Consider the following 12,353-nt stretch of genomic DNA (forward strand, 5'->3'; position numbering starts at 1 on the left):
GAATGAATAACGAAATAAGGCTCCTTTAAACCATAAGACGACAAAAACAATACAAGAAAAAGCTTACTGATGAAGTATAACAGCTAATACATTAACAACAAAAAAATTTAATCGGATGGATTTTCGACGGATAAACCTCGTCGAAGAAAATTTCGGACAACTTTTCAGAATTTTGCGGGACTGACTTCCGTCTTGGATTTTTAATACAACAAAGAAAGCAATATACTACCAGTTTTCTACGTTTTCTTTGCTTAATATTAAGTCTCACAGATACCGTCTCCATGCAGCTTTTTGACACAGAACAGCATTCCAAGAACATTAAAAAAAGCTGGTATATTTTCTCAGTTTATGTAAAGGCAAATTTACAGAGTTGCTTTTAGCACGCCAAGAGTCTTTTTCTCTATAAACGTGGTATGAAAGTTTATAAAATGAGTATAGTTAAAAAATGTATAAATCGGAAAGTATAAGACCATCTCCATGAGGAAAACATGGCTGGAAATTTTGCTGTCTGTAGAGTTCAAATTTTGGGTTGGGTTCAAAATCAAGTGCAAATATCTTGAACGAATGAAAAAATAGTACAGATGAGTATAAAAAAACAGAGGTGGAATCTTTTGAAACTGGCGACAAAAGAAAGTTAGAACTAACATTATCGAACTGTGGTGAACATGTAGGCAGTTCAAGATACGATGATGATGATGATGGTGGTGATGATGATGATGATTATGATTATGATGATGATGATAAAGAAGAGAAAGATGGTTATGAGGACGATGTAAATGAGAATAATAACGTAATTTGCATTGACTATATCATTAGAACACATAAATTTGATTTTAGACCTCATATAACTATTTCATTTGCGAAATGAAGAAAAATTCTTAAAAGCAAAATGTTTCGTCGTGATCAAATTTGGTCGCATTTAAAACTTTGTCGAAGAAAATTTCGTCCAAACATTGACCGTAATCTGTCACGACGAAATTTTTTGTGGTTAATGTAATGTATACTCAATTCGGCTCACCTGAAACCGGGATTGTCCTGGGGAGAGCTGTAGTCAAGGTCTTTTGGTCCTTTGTTACTCCTATGGCTATAAATAGAATAAAGGTGGAACTGACAAAGGAAAACATACATAAATTCAGAAAACGAACTCACAAAAGTGCTACTTTTGCTAGATGTCAAACAAACGAGAAAGATGTCTGCAAAAACAACTAGTTTCAATGGCACAAAGGATACAGGCGTGAGAAAACCGGAGACATCGCACTGGCAGAATCTTATTCTGGTATTCTTTAGAGGGCAGTATGAGCTGGTATACCTTACTTTGAAAGAAAATCTTAATTGTCATGCTATTATGCTCAGTGACCTTTTCAGCAAAATTCGTAACGTCCCTGCTTGACGAACTGCGGAAAGAGGGAGGTGGAGTGGAGGGGCTAACCCCTCTCCAATAATTCTCAAAAGCTCCTTAAACCCATATAATGAATCATCTTGCCATTAGCTGGTTACATGGTGACCCCCCTGCAAAAAAACTTTCAACATCCCAAGCCACTTATCAATATTTTTGCCAATTATTGCCAAAACATCACTGTTGATGTGTCCACTTTGCAGTTAAGCAATAAATCTATAAGCTCTCTCTTCCATTCACCTAACCGTTCTTCCATTCACTACCTTGCAAGGTATTGCTCACATTGATATGACTCACCTGGTGAAGCAGTTAACGAAACTTGAAGGATGAAACCACGTTCTACATGAGCATTGTTTGTTTTAAACCGAAACGAAAGCCAGCTTCCCTTTGATACAAAGTAGAAGGGATCAAGGTCACCAGAAAATAATCCTTTTCCAATAATTCCACTGTGCAAAACTTCAACATAATCAGGACCACTTTCTGAAATTCAAAAAAGATTAAGTAAAAAAGAATAAATGCAAACAGCTTTTCAAATTGAAGTGAATATCCAGTTTAAATACTAGAAATTCTTATAATTAATATTATCATTCCAAGGTCATTTGTAAGGTGCTTTGTGTTGGTAAAATCTGAATCAGGCAAACAAATAATGAGATCAACTAAACATAAAAATAAAATAATGAACTCAATAACAAAAAACTTATTTAAGTCTGTATACAGAAGATAAAGAGGCGATATCACATCATTGAAGAAAAAATCAAAATGGATGACTACCTGTTTGGAAAAATCCGAAATTGAAACGCATCCGATATCCGTTAGTTGCATGGAACTTGTAGACGCAATCTTCGTCATTGAAGTAGGTGCCGGAACTAAATCGGAGGCGCGGTTTAATTGTACCAGAATACCTTATCAACTGAGAAGTTTGGGCTTGATTGCGACACTCTAGGAAAGAAAAAGCACCGCTGCGTTTACTAAGATTTCTGTGTAGGAAAAGTGGCTAGGTAGTTACAGCGCTGGACAGCAAGTGTTTGTTAAAGAAGGTTCTAATCTAGGTTTCGCTTCTTTCTTTCTCCACCCTACTTTGTGCTTATTATGCTGTTAACCCAGGACATGCACTTATACAGGAGCGTAGTCAGGGTGGTAAGATTGGGGAGGGGCAAAGGGTAGTTGAGCGAGGGAAAAATGGGGATTCATATTCTTCGGAACGCCAGGAAATTCCTTTTTCGAAGGTATTTGCCATGGGGTGGCATCAGACTATCTATCCCCCCATTCCTTTCCCCTAATTATGCCCCTGGCTATGGGTTGTCAACGGGATTCACAGTAACATTTACTTTCTTGCCTGATCATCGTTTAATACGTAAAAATCAGTGCGGAAGCTCAGAATCACACAGTCTCGCCGTAGAACTGGGAATCGTGAAAATCTGTCGAGCAGACCAAAGAGTAATGAGAATGGTTTGCTGTGATTATTGGATGCTGTCCATGATAAGCAATATTCTAATATCCTTTTTACATGTTGTATGCAGCATGAGTATTGAGGTTAGTAAAAAGGAAGAGAATGGGGATATTTTCTGGGTTGGAAAGGAAAAATCTTGAGAAATCATAGAACATGCTATTGAAGAATATAAGGGAAGGGTCCATAAGATGATAAAAAAGAGAGTAACGGGAATGTTCGATGCAGTTGCTGAAGCATATGCAGAGTGGCTTAGAAAAAATTGGGCTAAGAGATCAAGAGGTGTTATCTGAGAGAATAGATTAAACCGTAATGGGTGAAAGGCATGAAACTGACAAACTTTACATAATAAAAAGTAGGGTACATGGAGAATCAAAGCAAATTTAAAGCATTATTGCAGAAGGCAAAACACTACAGCAGAGATTTTATGATCAAGGCATGAAGATAAAAATGTTTAGCAATACGGAAGGTTTTCAAGAAATACTGTTAAACAAATAAAACAAAAATAATACTTAAGATTAGCTCTATGGTTCCAGAACCTGCAAATAAAAAATGGGAAAAGTGAGGTTTTAGTTATCACAATTAGACTATCACAATTAGATCTCTATAATTGGACAATCAAAATAAACCTAACTGTCTACGAAGTTATTCCATATTCTTCCAACATATTCCTTAATGCTTATTCCAACTTTGGTCTGGGTGTCCAATTTCCTCAATATCAGACAGAATTCAAAATAAGAAAGGACCAATCGAATAATAAGTTTAAACGTCCATTTTGGTTTGACGTAGACAAAGTTTATGTTGCATCATTGGCGTTCTTCTTATATAATAACATATAATAACATATAATAATATAAAAACAAATCATAAACATCAAATCGTAATTTGTAAGATAAATAGAATGATATTGATGATACGAATATAGGTGAAATGTTATTCTTACCACTTGGAAGATCGTATGGTTTGGCAGAATGCACTGAAATGCGATCAATATTATACATGAATAACATTATCCATAAATTGAAAGTATCGATGCAATAGCATCGTTTTTAAAAATCATGTATACTGATTGTGTGTATACCCGGAAACGTGTTGAATTTTATCTATTTTCAAAGATTCACACAAAAGTGAGTTATTGGAAGCAAACATTTTCTTATATATTATATATTATCTGTTATATAAGTTATTGGTAGATACATAGATACTGAAATGTGCTTCAATGTTCTAATGCAAAAATCGACCTCGTGCAACATACGAAATACATGGTTTAGAAAAAAATTCACAAAAGAAACATTTTGAAACTAAAATACAAACTTGGTGCATCAGTTGAAGAGATGTTGAATGCAAATCCTTGTGAAGTGTTCATATGAGTTGCATTAAACTCAATTCGTAGAATATTGCTTGGTGAAACCAGTTGAAATGGGGCTCTCACCCCAGAGATTTCAATGCTGTGGTCGTGACGGATCAATACTTTATCGTTGTAAGCTACAAGTAAAGAAAGGAATATTTAAGTCAGTGATAAGAATTATAGAGAAATTATAGAGAGGCATTATAAAGAAAGCGAGTTTCATAGACATGCAATCATCAAGACACTGTAATTTTAAAGAAGAAGATTCAATCAAACTACGATTTAAAAAAGATGTTTTTCTTTATTTCAAAAGCAAGATTTTTGACTCGCAATATCACGAATCTGCTAATTTTCAATATTTGCGTTTTCTTTGTCCAAAAAATTAAATCCACTTATCACTTTAGCTTACTTCTCTAATTATTTATTTTCACTGACACCAGTCTCGATAATTTTAAAAGCTTAAATTGTAAATAAGTAAATAAATTCACTTCAGATCAGTGTTTCAGATCTTCTTTTCTCTGCACGTAAAATAAGACAAAATGATTGGAAGCAGCATGTTTCATGGACAGGCAAATACTAAGTCGCTATAACTTCCAAGGTATTATTAAGGTTCGTATAGAAAGTTTTATCAGCACATTATTTGTAAGAAACAAGGACTGTTTTTAACAATCATTTGTTCATGACAGCTAATCAGTGGTACTAAAAATGTGAATTTTCTTTGTAATGACTGGGCCTTGATATAATCATGAGGTACTAGTTTTAGCATTTAGATACCAAAATCCAGGATTTAAAGAAATTCTGTTTCTTGATTTCGAGTGTAAATGAGGCTAATGCAACATGACCCTTTATTCAAAACGAGACTAACGAACTACACAACAAACCTGTGTGAAAATATTCTGCCGATAAGTGGATTCGTAGCCTTGGATCTGCGGTGATAAGCCACTGGCAGCGGAGGTGGCTACCTAGCTTGGTGTTGTATTCGTAAAAAATGGATGCAGAGCGATTTTCTACCTTGTACATAAACTGGCCTGTATTGCATACTGCAAAAAAGATTGATCGATTTTATGATATCGTTAACGGAAAAAGGGAAAATCAGTAATTGCATGTTATTCAGTAATCACCCATTGATGCATCATTAAATATTCTTAAATCCACAAACCTTGTTTTATTGTGAGTGCATTGTAATCTGAAAACAAAACACAACTAAACTTTAAAAAGCAATTTGACAGATATGCATATCTCTTATAACCTCTTAAATCCCCTTATAAGAAAAGAAATTTTCCCACGATGACTACCTTAATGGAAACTAGACGATACATCAAAAGATTCCCAGTTCATCTGTTACCATGATCTTACTTCCTAGATACATCAACAGATACCATAAACGTATCTGCAAGACAAGAAATTACTTTGCAAGGTCGAGGCTACTCCTCTTGATCTATAAGGATTTAACAATGTTAGGTTGCTGCATTTATTTTCCGTCATTAGATCTTGATTCTTTCATTTGTTGAAAAAGAAAGCGGGACTCCTTTTAAAAAAGGCACTTAATCCTGGAGAGCGAGCTTTTTCCGACAAAAGTGACACTTTTTGTTCAAAAAGATGTATATTTTCTCATAGATTGAGGCATTTTCCAAAAGTTTTTAGCTAAAAAATGGGGGTTGGCAGGGCATCTATGTCCTATGATCGCATTAGGCAAGAAACTCTATATAGGACAACAATAATTTAAACGAAGGTCTGAAACAAAAATCAGACATACTTTGTATATTGTAGCATTCATCTGAAAATGATACGTCATCAACAGCAACATCAATTTTATCTGAATCTCCACGCGTGAATTTCAGCTTTATCTGTAAACAAATGCAGTAGAACAAGATTAAAATGAAGACGGTTTCGCACATGCAGGCTTACTCATAAAAGTCTGGGACACTAAAAGGTCTGGGCGGTCCTGAGGCAATTTTGCAAACGTCCATATTTGCTGACAATAAACTTTAGAAAATTTTAGTCAATTAGCTTGAGACACTAGCTCCCAATTGTCAATCACATTTTTTTACCTTTCTTCGACACAAAAAGATCGGAATTGTAATTAAATCGTAATTTAGAAATTATAAGAAACAGAAATAGATGATAAATAAGAAGTATGCTTGCTAGATTTATAAAAAACTCAAACCATTTTTTAAGTGGTAAAAACATTCTGTATTCTTTTTCAAAAGGATGAAAGTTCATCACATTTTTTTTTATTAAAAAGTTTCCGGATTTTTTCATTATCTAAACAAATTGCTGTGCTAAACAAAAGTCAGGTGCTCACATTTTCCTACCCTCACCCCAAATTTCACAGAGAAAGAGGAATACACATATAGAGATGCTTAGGGTACTTTTTGGGTTTAAAATCTAAAGCACCCTTGTCCTAAATAAAACCGAGTTCCCCCATCCTTAGGGTATTAGTGCCTGTCTTCTGCTTAATACTCACCCTGTAAAACAGAGACGTGACATTGAAAATGACACTGCCATATTTCCACGAGTATCCTTGATCACCTTCTTTCGTCCACAAAATCTTCTCAATGCGGCTCATTGGATCATAGTACATGACCTCCAACTTACCATTTCTATAATAATACCCATGGAGCATATGATAAAACCAGCGAAACTACGATATAAGAGAAATGAGTTAATGAACTGCACAGAATGATTATAGGGTAGCTATGCCCCAACGGTAAGTTGGCTAGCGATCTCACCCTACTTTGTATGAGGTCTCCAATTCAAACAAACTTAATCTAGAGAAAATGTTTCTTGTATTGACTATGTCTACGCAAAAGACTTCTTTTATGGATCAGTAAACTTAACGATCAACTGAAGAGAAATAATCACTCTCATTGAAAGAGGGACTAATGCAACCCCTACAAAAAATGTAGCCCTTGACAGTGTTGCTGGAGGTGACACTGAGAGCTACCCAGATCAAGTTGCAATTACCAAGTAGAGCTTGACCAACTAGGGTGTTGCCAAATTGGGTAACCCTAGTTTTGTGTTGTCCATTAAGGCATACCTGATTGAGTGTTGCCCAGAAAGAAGCTACAAAGTAGGGCATTGCCCATTAGGGAACTATCCAGTAGAAATCGCAGGATGCACCAGGAAACAAAAATGAATTTTTAAAGTGGGTGCAGAAAATAATGAATAAAACAACATACTATGCATATTCCAGATAAAGGCTTTTGCATCAATCCACTGACAAGGTACCCACTATGACGAGGGGCTATGCCTTTTACTTCCAAGTATATATAATAACCACCTGTGAAAAGGAAAAATGCATACCTTAGCTTCATAACCATTTTGAGCTCACTTAGAGCTACATATTTTTCCATGGGGGTAAATTGTAGATAATATATAAAAATTCCCTGCTTGTACACTATACATTATTGAATACCATTAGCGATTTTCGTTTCTATTTGTCTCGCGTTAATGTTTGACAGTCAAGTTCTTCATCATACTTTGTGATGCCAGATATCTTTTTTCTTTCAAAATCGATTAGAAATCCCCTAACTTAACCTCAAAAGTAATTATTTTCAAGTCATTAGGAGCAATACGTTGGCCAAATACGAAATAGATTAAATCGAGAGTCTAATACATTGCAAAAGCAAGGAGCACTCAGAATATAACATGCACTAGAAACTCGCATGTAACAACCTTTATTATTTCTATTGAGCCCAACTGGTTTCTTATTTAACGACTGCCCTATATTTACAATCTGTCGATTTTTTTTTTAAATTTTTCGAAATCCTATCATTTTAGATCTTAGATTTTTGTTTTCTTGCACTTGTCATATCAGCACTGGCTAGAAAATGCTACCAGAATCTTTTCTCAATAATTTGAAAAAGAAACGTCATTACAAACTTTCCAAAAGATGCTGATAAAAATGCCCGAAAGTTTTGGCCTACATTATTCATTAAAGTGAGTTTTTATATGCGGGTTCTTTTCTAAAAAATGATTACAAAGTCAGGGGTCGTAGGTTCGAGTCTCGCTCGGGTCGGTTATTTTCCCGCACTCTCTATTAATTATCTTCAAAAATCCTGTTGTCTGTAAACTTTCTCTTCAACCCTATCCAGTGTTGGGGCTGCGATGGCCCTCCTGGTGTGGGCAGTCTTCTCTCATTCTTCAGGTCCTCTGCACTTTGTGATGGAGCTGCAATGACTCCCCTGTGTATCTGGTAAAAGAGAGGGGCAGTGCGGGTGAATGACTCGGCCTTGGGTGTTGGCTTGAAAGCACGACCCGATAGCTCAGCGGTAGAGCACTTGACGTACAAAGTCAGGGGTCGTGAGTTCGTGCCTCGCTCGGGTCGGTTATTTTCCCGCACTCTCTATTAATTATCTTCAAAAATCCTGTTGTCTGTAAACTTTCTCTTCAACCCTATCCAGTGGTGGGGCTGCGATGGCCCTCCTGGTGTGGGCAGTCCTCTCTCACTCTTCAGGTCCTCTGCACTTTGTGATGGAGCTGCGATGGCTCCCCTGTGTATCTGGTAAAAGAGAGGGGCAGTGCGGGTGAATGACTCGGCCTTGGGTGTTGGCTTGAAAGCACGACCCGATAGCTCAGCGGTAGAGCACTTGACGTACAAAGTCAGGGGTCGTGAGTTCGTGCCTCGCTCGGGTCGGTTATTTTCCCGCACTCTCTATTAATTATCTTCAAAAATCCTGTTGTCTGTAAACTTTCTCTTCAACCCTATCCAGTGGTGGGGCTGCGATGGCCCTCCTGGTGTGGGCAGTCCTCTCTCACTCTTCAGGTCCTCTGCACTTTGTGATGGAGCTGCGATGGCTCCCCTGTGTATCTGGTAAAAGAGAGGGGCAGTGCGGGTGAATGACTCGGCCTTGGGTGTTGGCTTGAAAGCACGACCCGATAGCTCAGCGGTAGAGCACTTGACGTACAAAGTCAGGGGTCGTGGGTTCGAGTCTCGCTCGGGTCGGTTATTTTCCCGCACTCTCTATTAATTATCTAAAAAATGACTTAAAATTGAGATTTTCCTTTGGAAAAAGAAAAAGCTACAAGAAAAAGTCCGAAAACAAGAGGTTAAGAAAATAAACCTTAACAGATATTGAATAAAAACTATTCTGTTACGTAAGATTAATCATTAGGACACAAACGGACGATGATTCATTGTGACGTCACGTTAATTGAGAATCTCAACGCATATAAAAGGAGAACCAATCAGTCGATGATTGTCAGTTCAGCGACTACAGTAACTGCACTGGCTCATCGAAGAGATCGGAGTGAATTCGCAAACTTCAGTACGACGAAAAATACAGACATCTAAGCGAAAGATTTAGCCAAGTCAGGGAATAAGAATATGGGAGCAGCGCTGTCAAAGTTCAAGAGGCCTGAAGGTAACCTTAAGATGTAAATTGCTTCATAAACAAGATGAATAGTTGCAAAATTTGTTATTCACGTGGAGGCTTATGTTGCCAATTCCAAAGCGTCGCTTACTCGCAAAAGATAATTTCAGCCAGTAGTAAACAGATTCAGGAATAAATGGAAAGAGAAAAAGTGTCATAAGAAATATAGTTTCTAAGAAGCTTTTCCAATGCAGTGAAGTAGAGAACGTTGATCAAACTTCTTGAATCGAAACAGATTGGCAGTAACATCAATAGAAATTAAATGAGATATTTTCCCTCTAGTTTCACCATATTTAACCTCTATATTACTTTGTAGCCTCTCAGACGAACAAACTTTCACAGCTAAAAAAACTTGCCAATATATTTCGAAGAAGAAATCGCACAGAAAGAGGTAAGAAATTCAGAATTCTCTAAAAAAAATAAAATCTGCGATTAACAACTGCTACGTTTCAGATTATTAAAATTGAGGAGCCATAATTTGATAAAACTTCATCTTGACATTCTCTTTTCCAGAAAGGGGTGCAGAATTACGTGAGGAGAGACAAATTCCAAAACGGCAAACTTCATGGGTGAGTTTTTATTCATACAAAACATTACCACTTCAATCGTCAATCAAACTTCTTTGCTAGGATAGGATGCCCTTCTAATGAGTCCCGTCAATATGACGATGCCGTATCAATTCGCCACAAACAAACCTTTAACAGTATGGATACAAAACCAAACAAAAAAATAAGCATTTTATTGACCAAATAAGTAAGAAACGCCTTTCAAATGCACATATCAACAGCATAGTTGCCATGTAAAATATAGCTATTAAATGGTCCCTATCTCGGTATCGAAAATGGCCTTCTTACACAATTATGTCAAAAGTATACTGAACAAATACCATTAATATTGGTAGATACACTATATATCTGACACATCATCTAGGAGTATGTGGTTTTGATAAAAACCATTTTGGTCTGTCTTTACAGGTAAACATTGCCAACAGTGACCAGCACACAAACGGCCAATTTCCACCTATCGCCCACAAGAGCGGAGATTTCAAAACAAAAGCAAGTAGAGTGCATCACAAGCTCAGCCAGATCGATTCTTTCGAGACTTTCCAGGCTCCAATTGTGTCTCGATTCGCAAGTCACGCACAGAGGCAGTCATTTTCTGGGAAGATCCAGCGTAACAGCAGATACACTGATTCAAAATCACATCATAATATTTCTGCAGAAGTCGCTAGCCCTAACGAGTATCAAAGAATGATTGAGAAATTGGCTGCCATGGAAGATCATTGGTGTGAGGTAGATTCAGGTTGGCACTCGTCACAAAGCCATGCATCATATGAGCTGCAAGGTGACCATTTCGATACTGAAACATCGCTATATGACTACGAAGATGAAGATACAGCATCACAAGGTCCCGTTGTAGAACAATCTAAGTTGATTAACGAGAACACAATCTTAGCTGAACAAAATTTTGATCTGCTTCTGCACGTCAAATTGGAACAGAGTTTCCCCGATTTGATCATTGCCAGACAGATCGCCAATCTAACTCATTTGTTAACGACGATTGTATTCCCGAATACGACCCAACTGAGCCACCGCCAACTTCAGTTCGAATTCCCATGGTCGTAAATGGCCAAATTTTCCCTCTCACTGTACATCGTAATAGTGAGCTTGCAGTGGCTTACAATCTCGTTGAATACTATGCCAACAAAAACCAACATATTGCCAAAAGAATCTGCACCATAAGAGCAAGGTTGGGTGCCAAGTTTCTTTTCCCTGTCTTTGTTCACGGTCGGGTTGTAAATATTCCTCTCGATGCGAAGGACAAAAATGTGAAAGCGCACAGGGAAATTTCGGCACTCAAATGTTTTCAATATGAGCAAATGAGTTAGATTGTGGCAAAATATAACTTAAACTCATCTTTCTTTACTTCCTATTTTATTAACATTATTGTACTTTAGGTTGATTTGAATGAGGATATCTGAAAACCTGACATCTTTGTCGTTTCTTGACCAGTTCTGCTATGTGTAAAAGTGATACACGATCGAAGTGTTAAACGGTAGAAGTGATAAACGATCGAAGTGATAAACGATCGAAGTGTTAAACGATCGAAGTGATAAACGATAGAAGTGATAAACGATGGAAGTGATAAACGATAGAAGTGATAAACGAATGAAGTGATAAACGATAGAAGTGATAAACGATAGAAGTGATAAACGATCGAAGTGATAAACGATAGAAGTGATAAACGATCGAAGTGATAAACGATCGAAGTGATAAACGATAGAAGTGATAAAGGATGGAAGTGATAAACGATGGAAGTGATAAACGATCGAAGTGATAAACGATCGAAGTGATAAACGATCGAAGTGATAAACGTTGGAAGTGATAAACGATGGAAGTGATAAACGATGGAAGTGATAAACGATCGAAGTGATACACGATCGAAGAGATAAACGATGGAAGTGATAAACGATAGAAGTGATAAACGATAGAAGTGATAAACGATCGAAGTGAATAATGATTGTGAGAAGACATAGAAGTTGGAAAAACAAAAATTGTTTCAGCAAAACATTGCTATGATTCTAGGGCTGTTGTTTTCCAGGGTTTAGTAATAGTAGTTGGGACAATTGGACAGCCTCCGAAGCCTCTGCATGTCACTGAGTGACTTCAAAAGAGGAAGCGTGAAAACTTCTGAGAAAGAATCTTTAAATTTTGCATTATTTTGCACAAAATGCCCAAAAAACGATAAACTATCTTTAATAAGTTATTTTATTCATGGAATGCACAG

At 36.9% G+C, this 12,353-nt stretch overlaps 1 protein-coding gene across 2 annotated transcripts in view; it reads right to left on the minus strand.

Annotated features, from left to right (window-relative positions):
- The window catches only part of LOC135680734 (uncharacterized), a 43,391-nt gene that overhangs the window by 11,421 nt on the left and 19,617 nt on the right, over nucleotides 1-12,353 (minus strand). For both annotated transcript variants that reach the window (XM_089113758.1, XM_089113759.1), the window contains exons 14-24: nucleotides 7,374-7,474; nucleotides 6,659-6,835; nucleotides 5,948-6,038; nucleotides 5,351-5,377; nucleotides 5,073-5,231; nucleotides 4,158-4,328; nucleotides 3,787-3,819; nucleotides 3,356-3,382; nucleotides 2,168-2,335; nucleotides 1,694-1,876; nucleotides 1,019-1,084 (exon numbers count right to left, since the gene is read on the minus strand). In XM_089113758.1, coding sequence (XP_088969884.1) covers nucleotides 1,019-1,084; nucleotides 1,694-1,876; nucleotides 2,168-2,335; nucleotides 3,356-3,382; nucleotides 3,787-3,819; nucleotides 4,158-4,328; nucleotides 5,073-5,231; nucleotides 5,351-5,377; nucleotides 5,948-6,038; nucleotides 6,659-6,835; nucleotides 7,374-7,474 — 1,203 coding nt within the window. The remainder of the gene's footprint in view (nucleotides 1-1,018; nucleotides 1,085-1,693; nucleotides 1,877-2,167; nucleotides 2,336-3,355; nucleotides 3,383-3,786; nucleotides 3,820-4,157; nucleotides 4,329-5,072; nucleotides 5,232-5,350; nucleotides 5,378-5,947; nucleotides 6,039-6,658; nucleotides 6,836-7,373; nucleotides 7,475-12,353) is intronic.

The sequence above is a fragment of the Rhopilema esculentum genome, chromosome 18, assembly GCF_057945365.1.
Source record: "Rhopilema esculentum isolate cy_ngs chromosome 18, ASM5794536v1, whole genome shotgun sequence".
NCBI lineage: Eukaryota > Metazoa > Cnidaria > Scyphozoa > Rhizostomeae > Rhizostomatidae > Rhopilema > Rhopilema esculentum.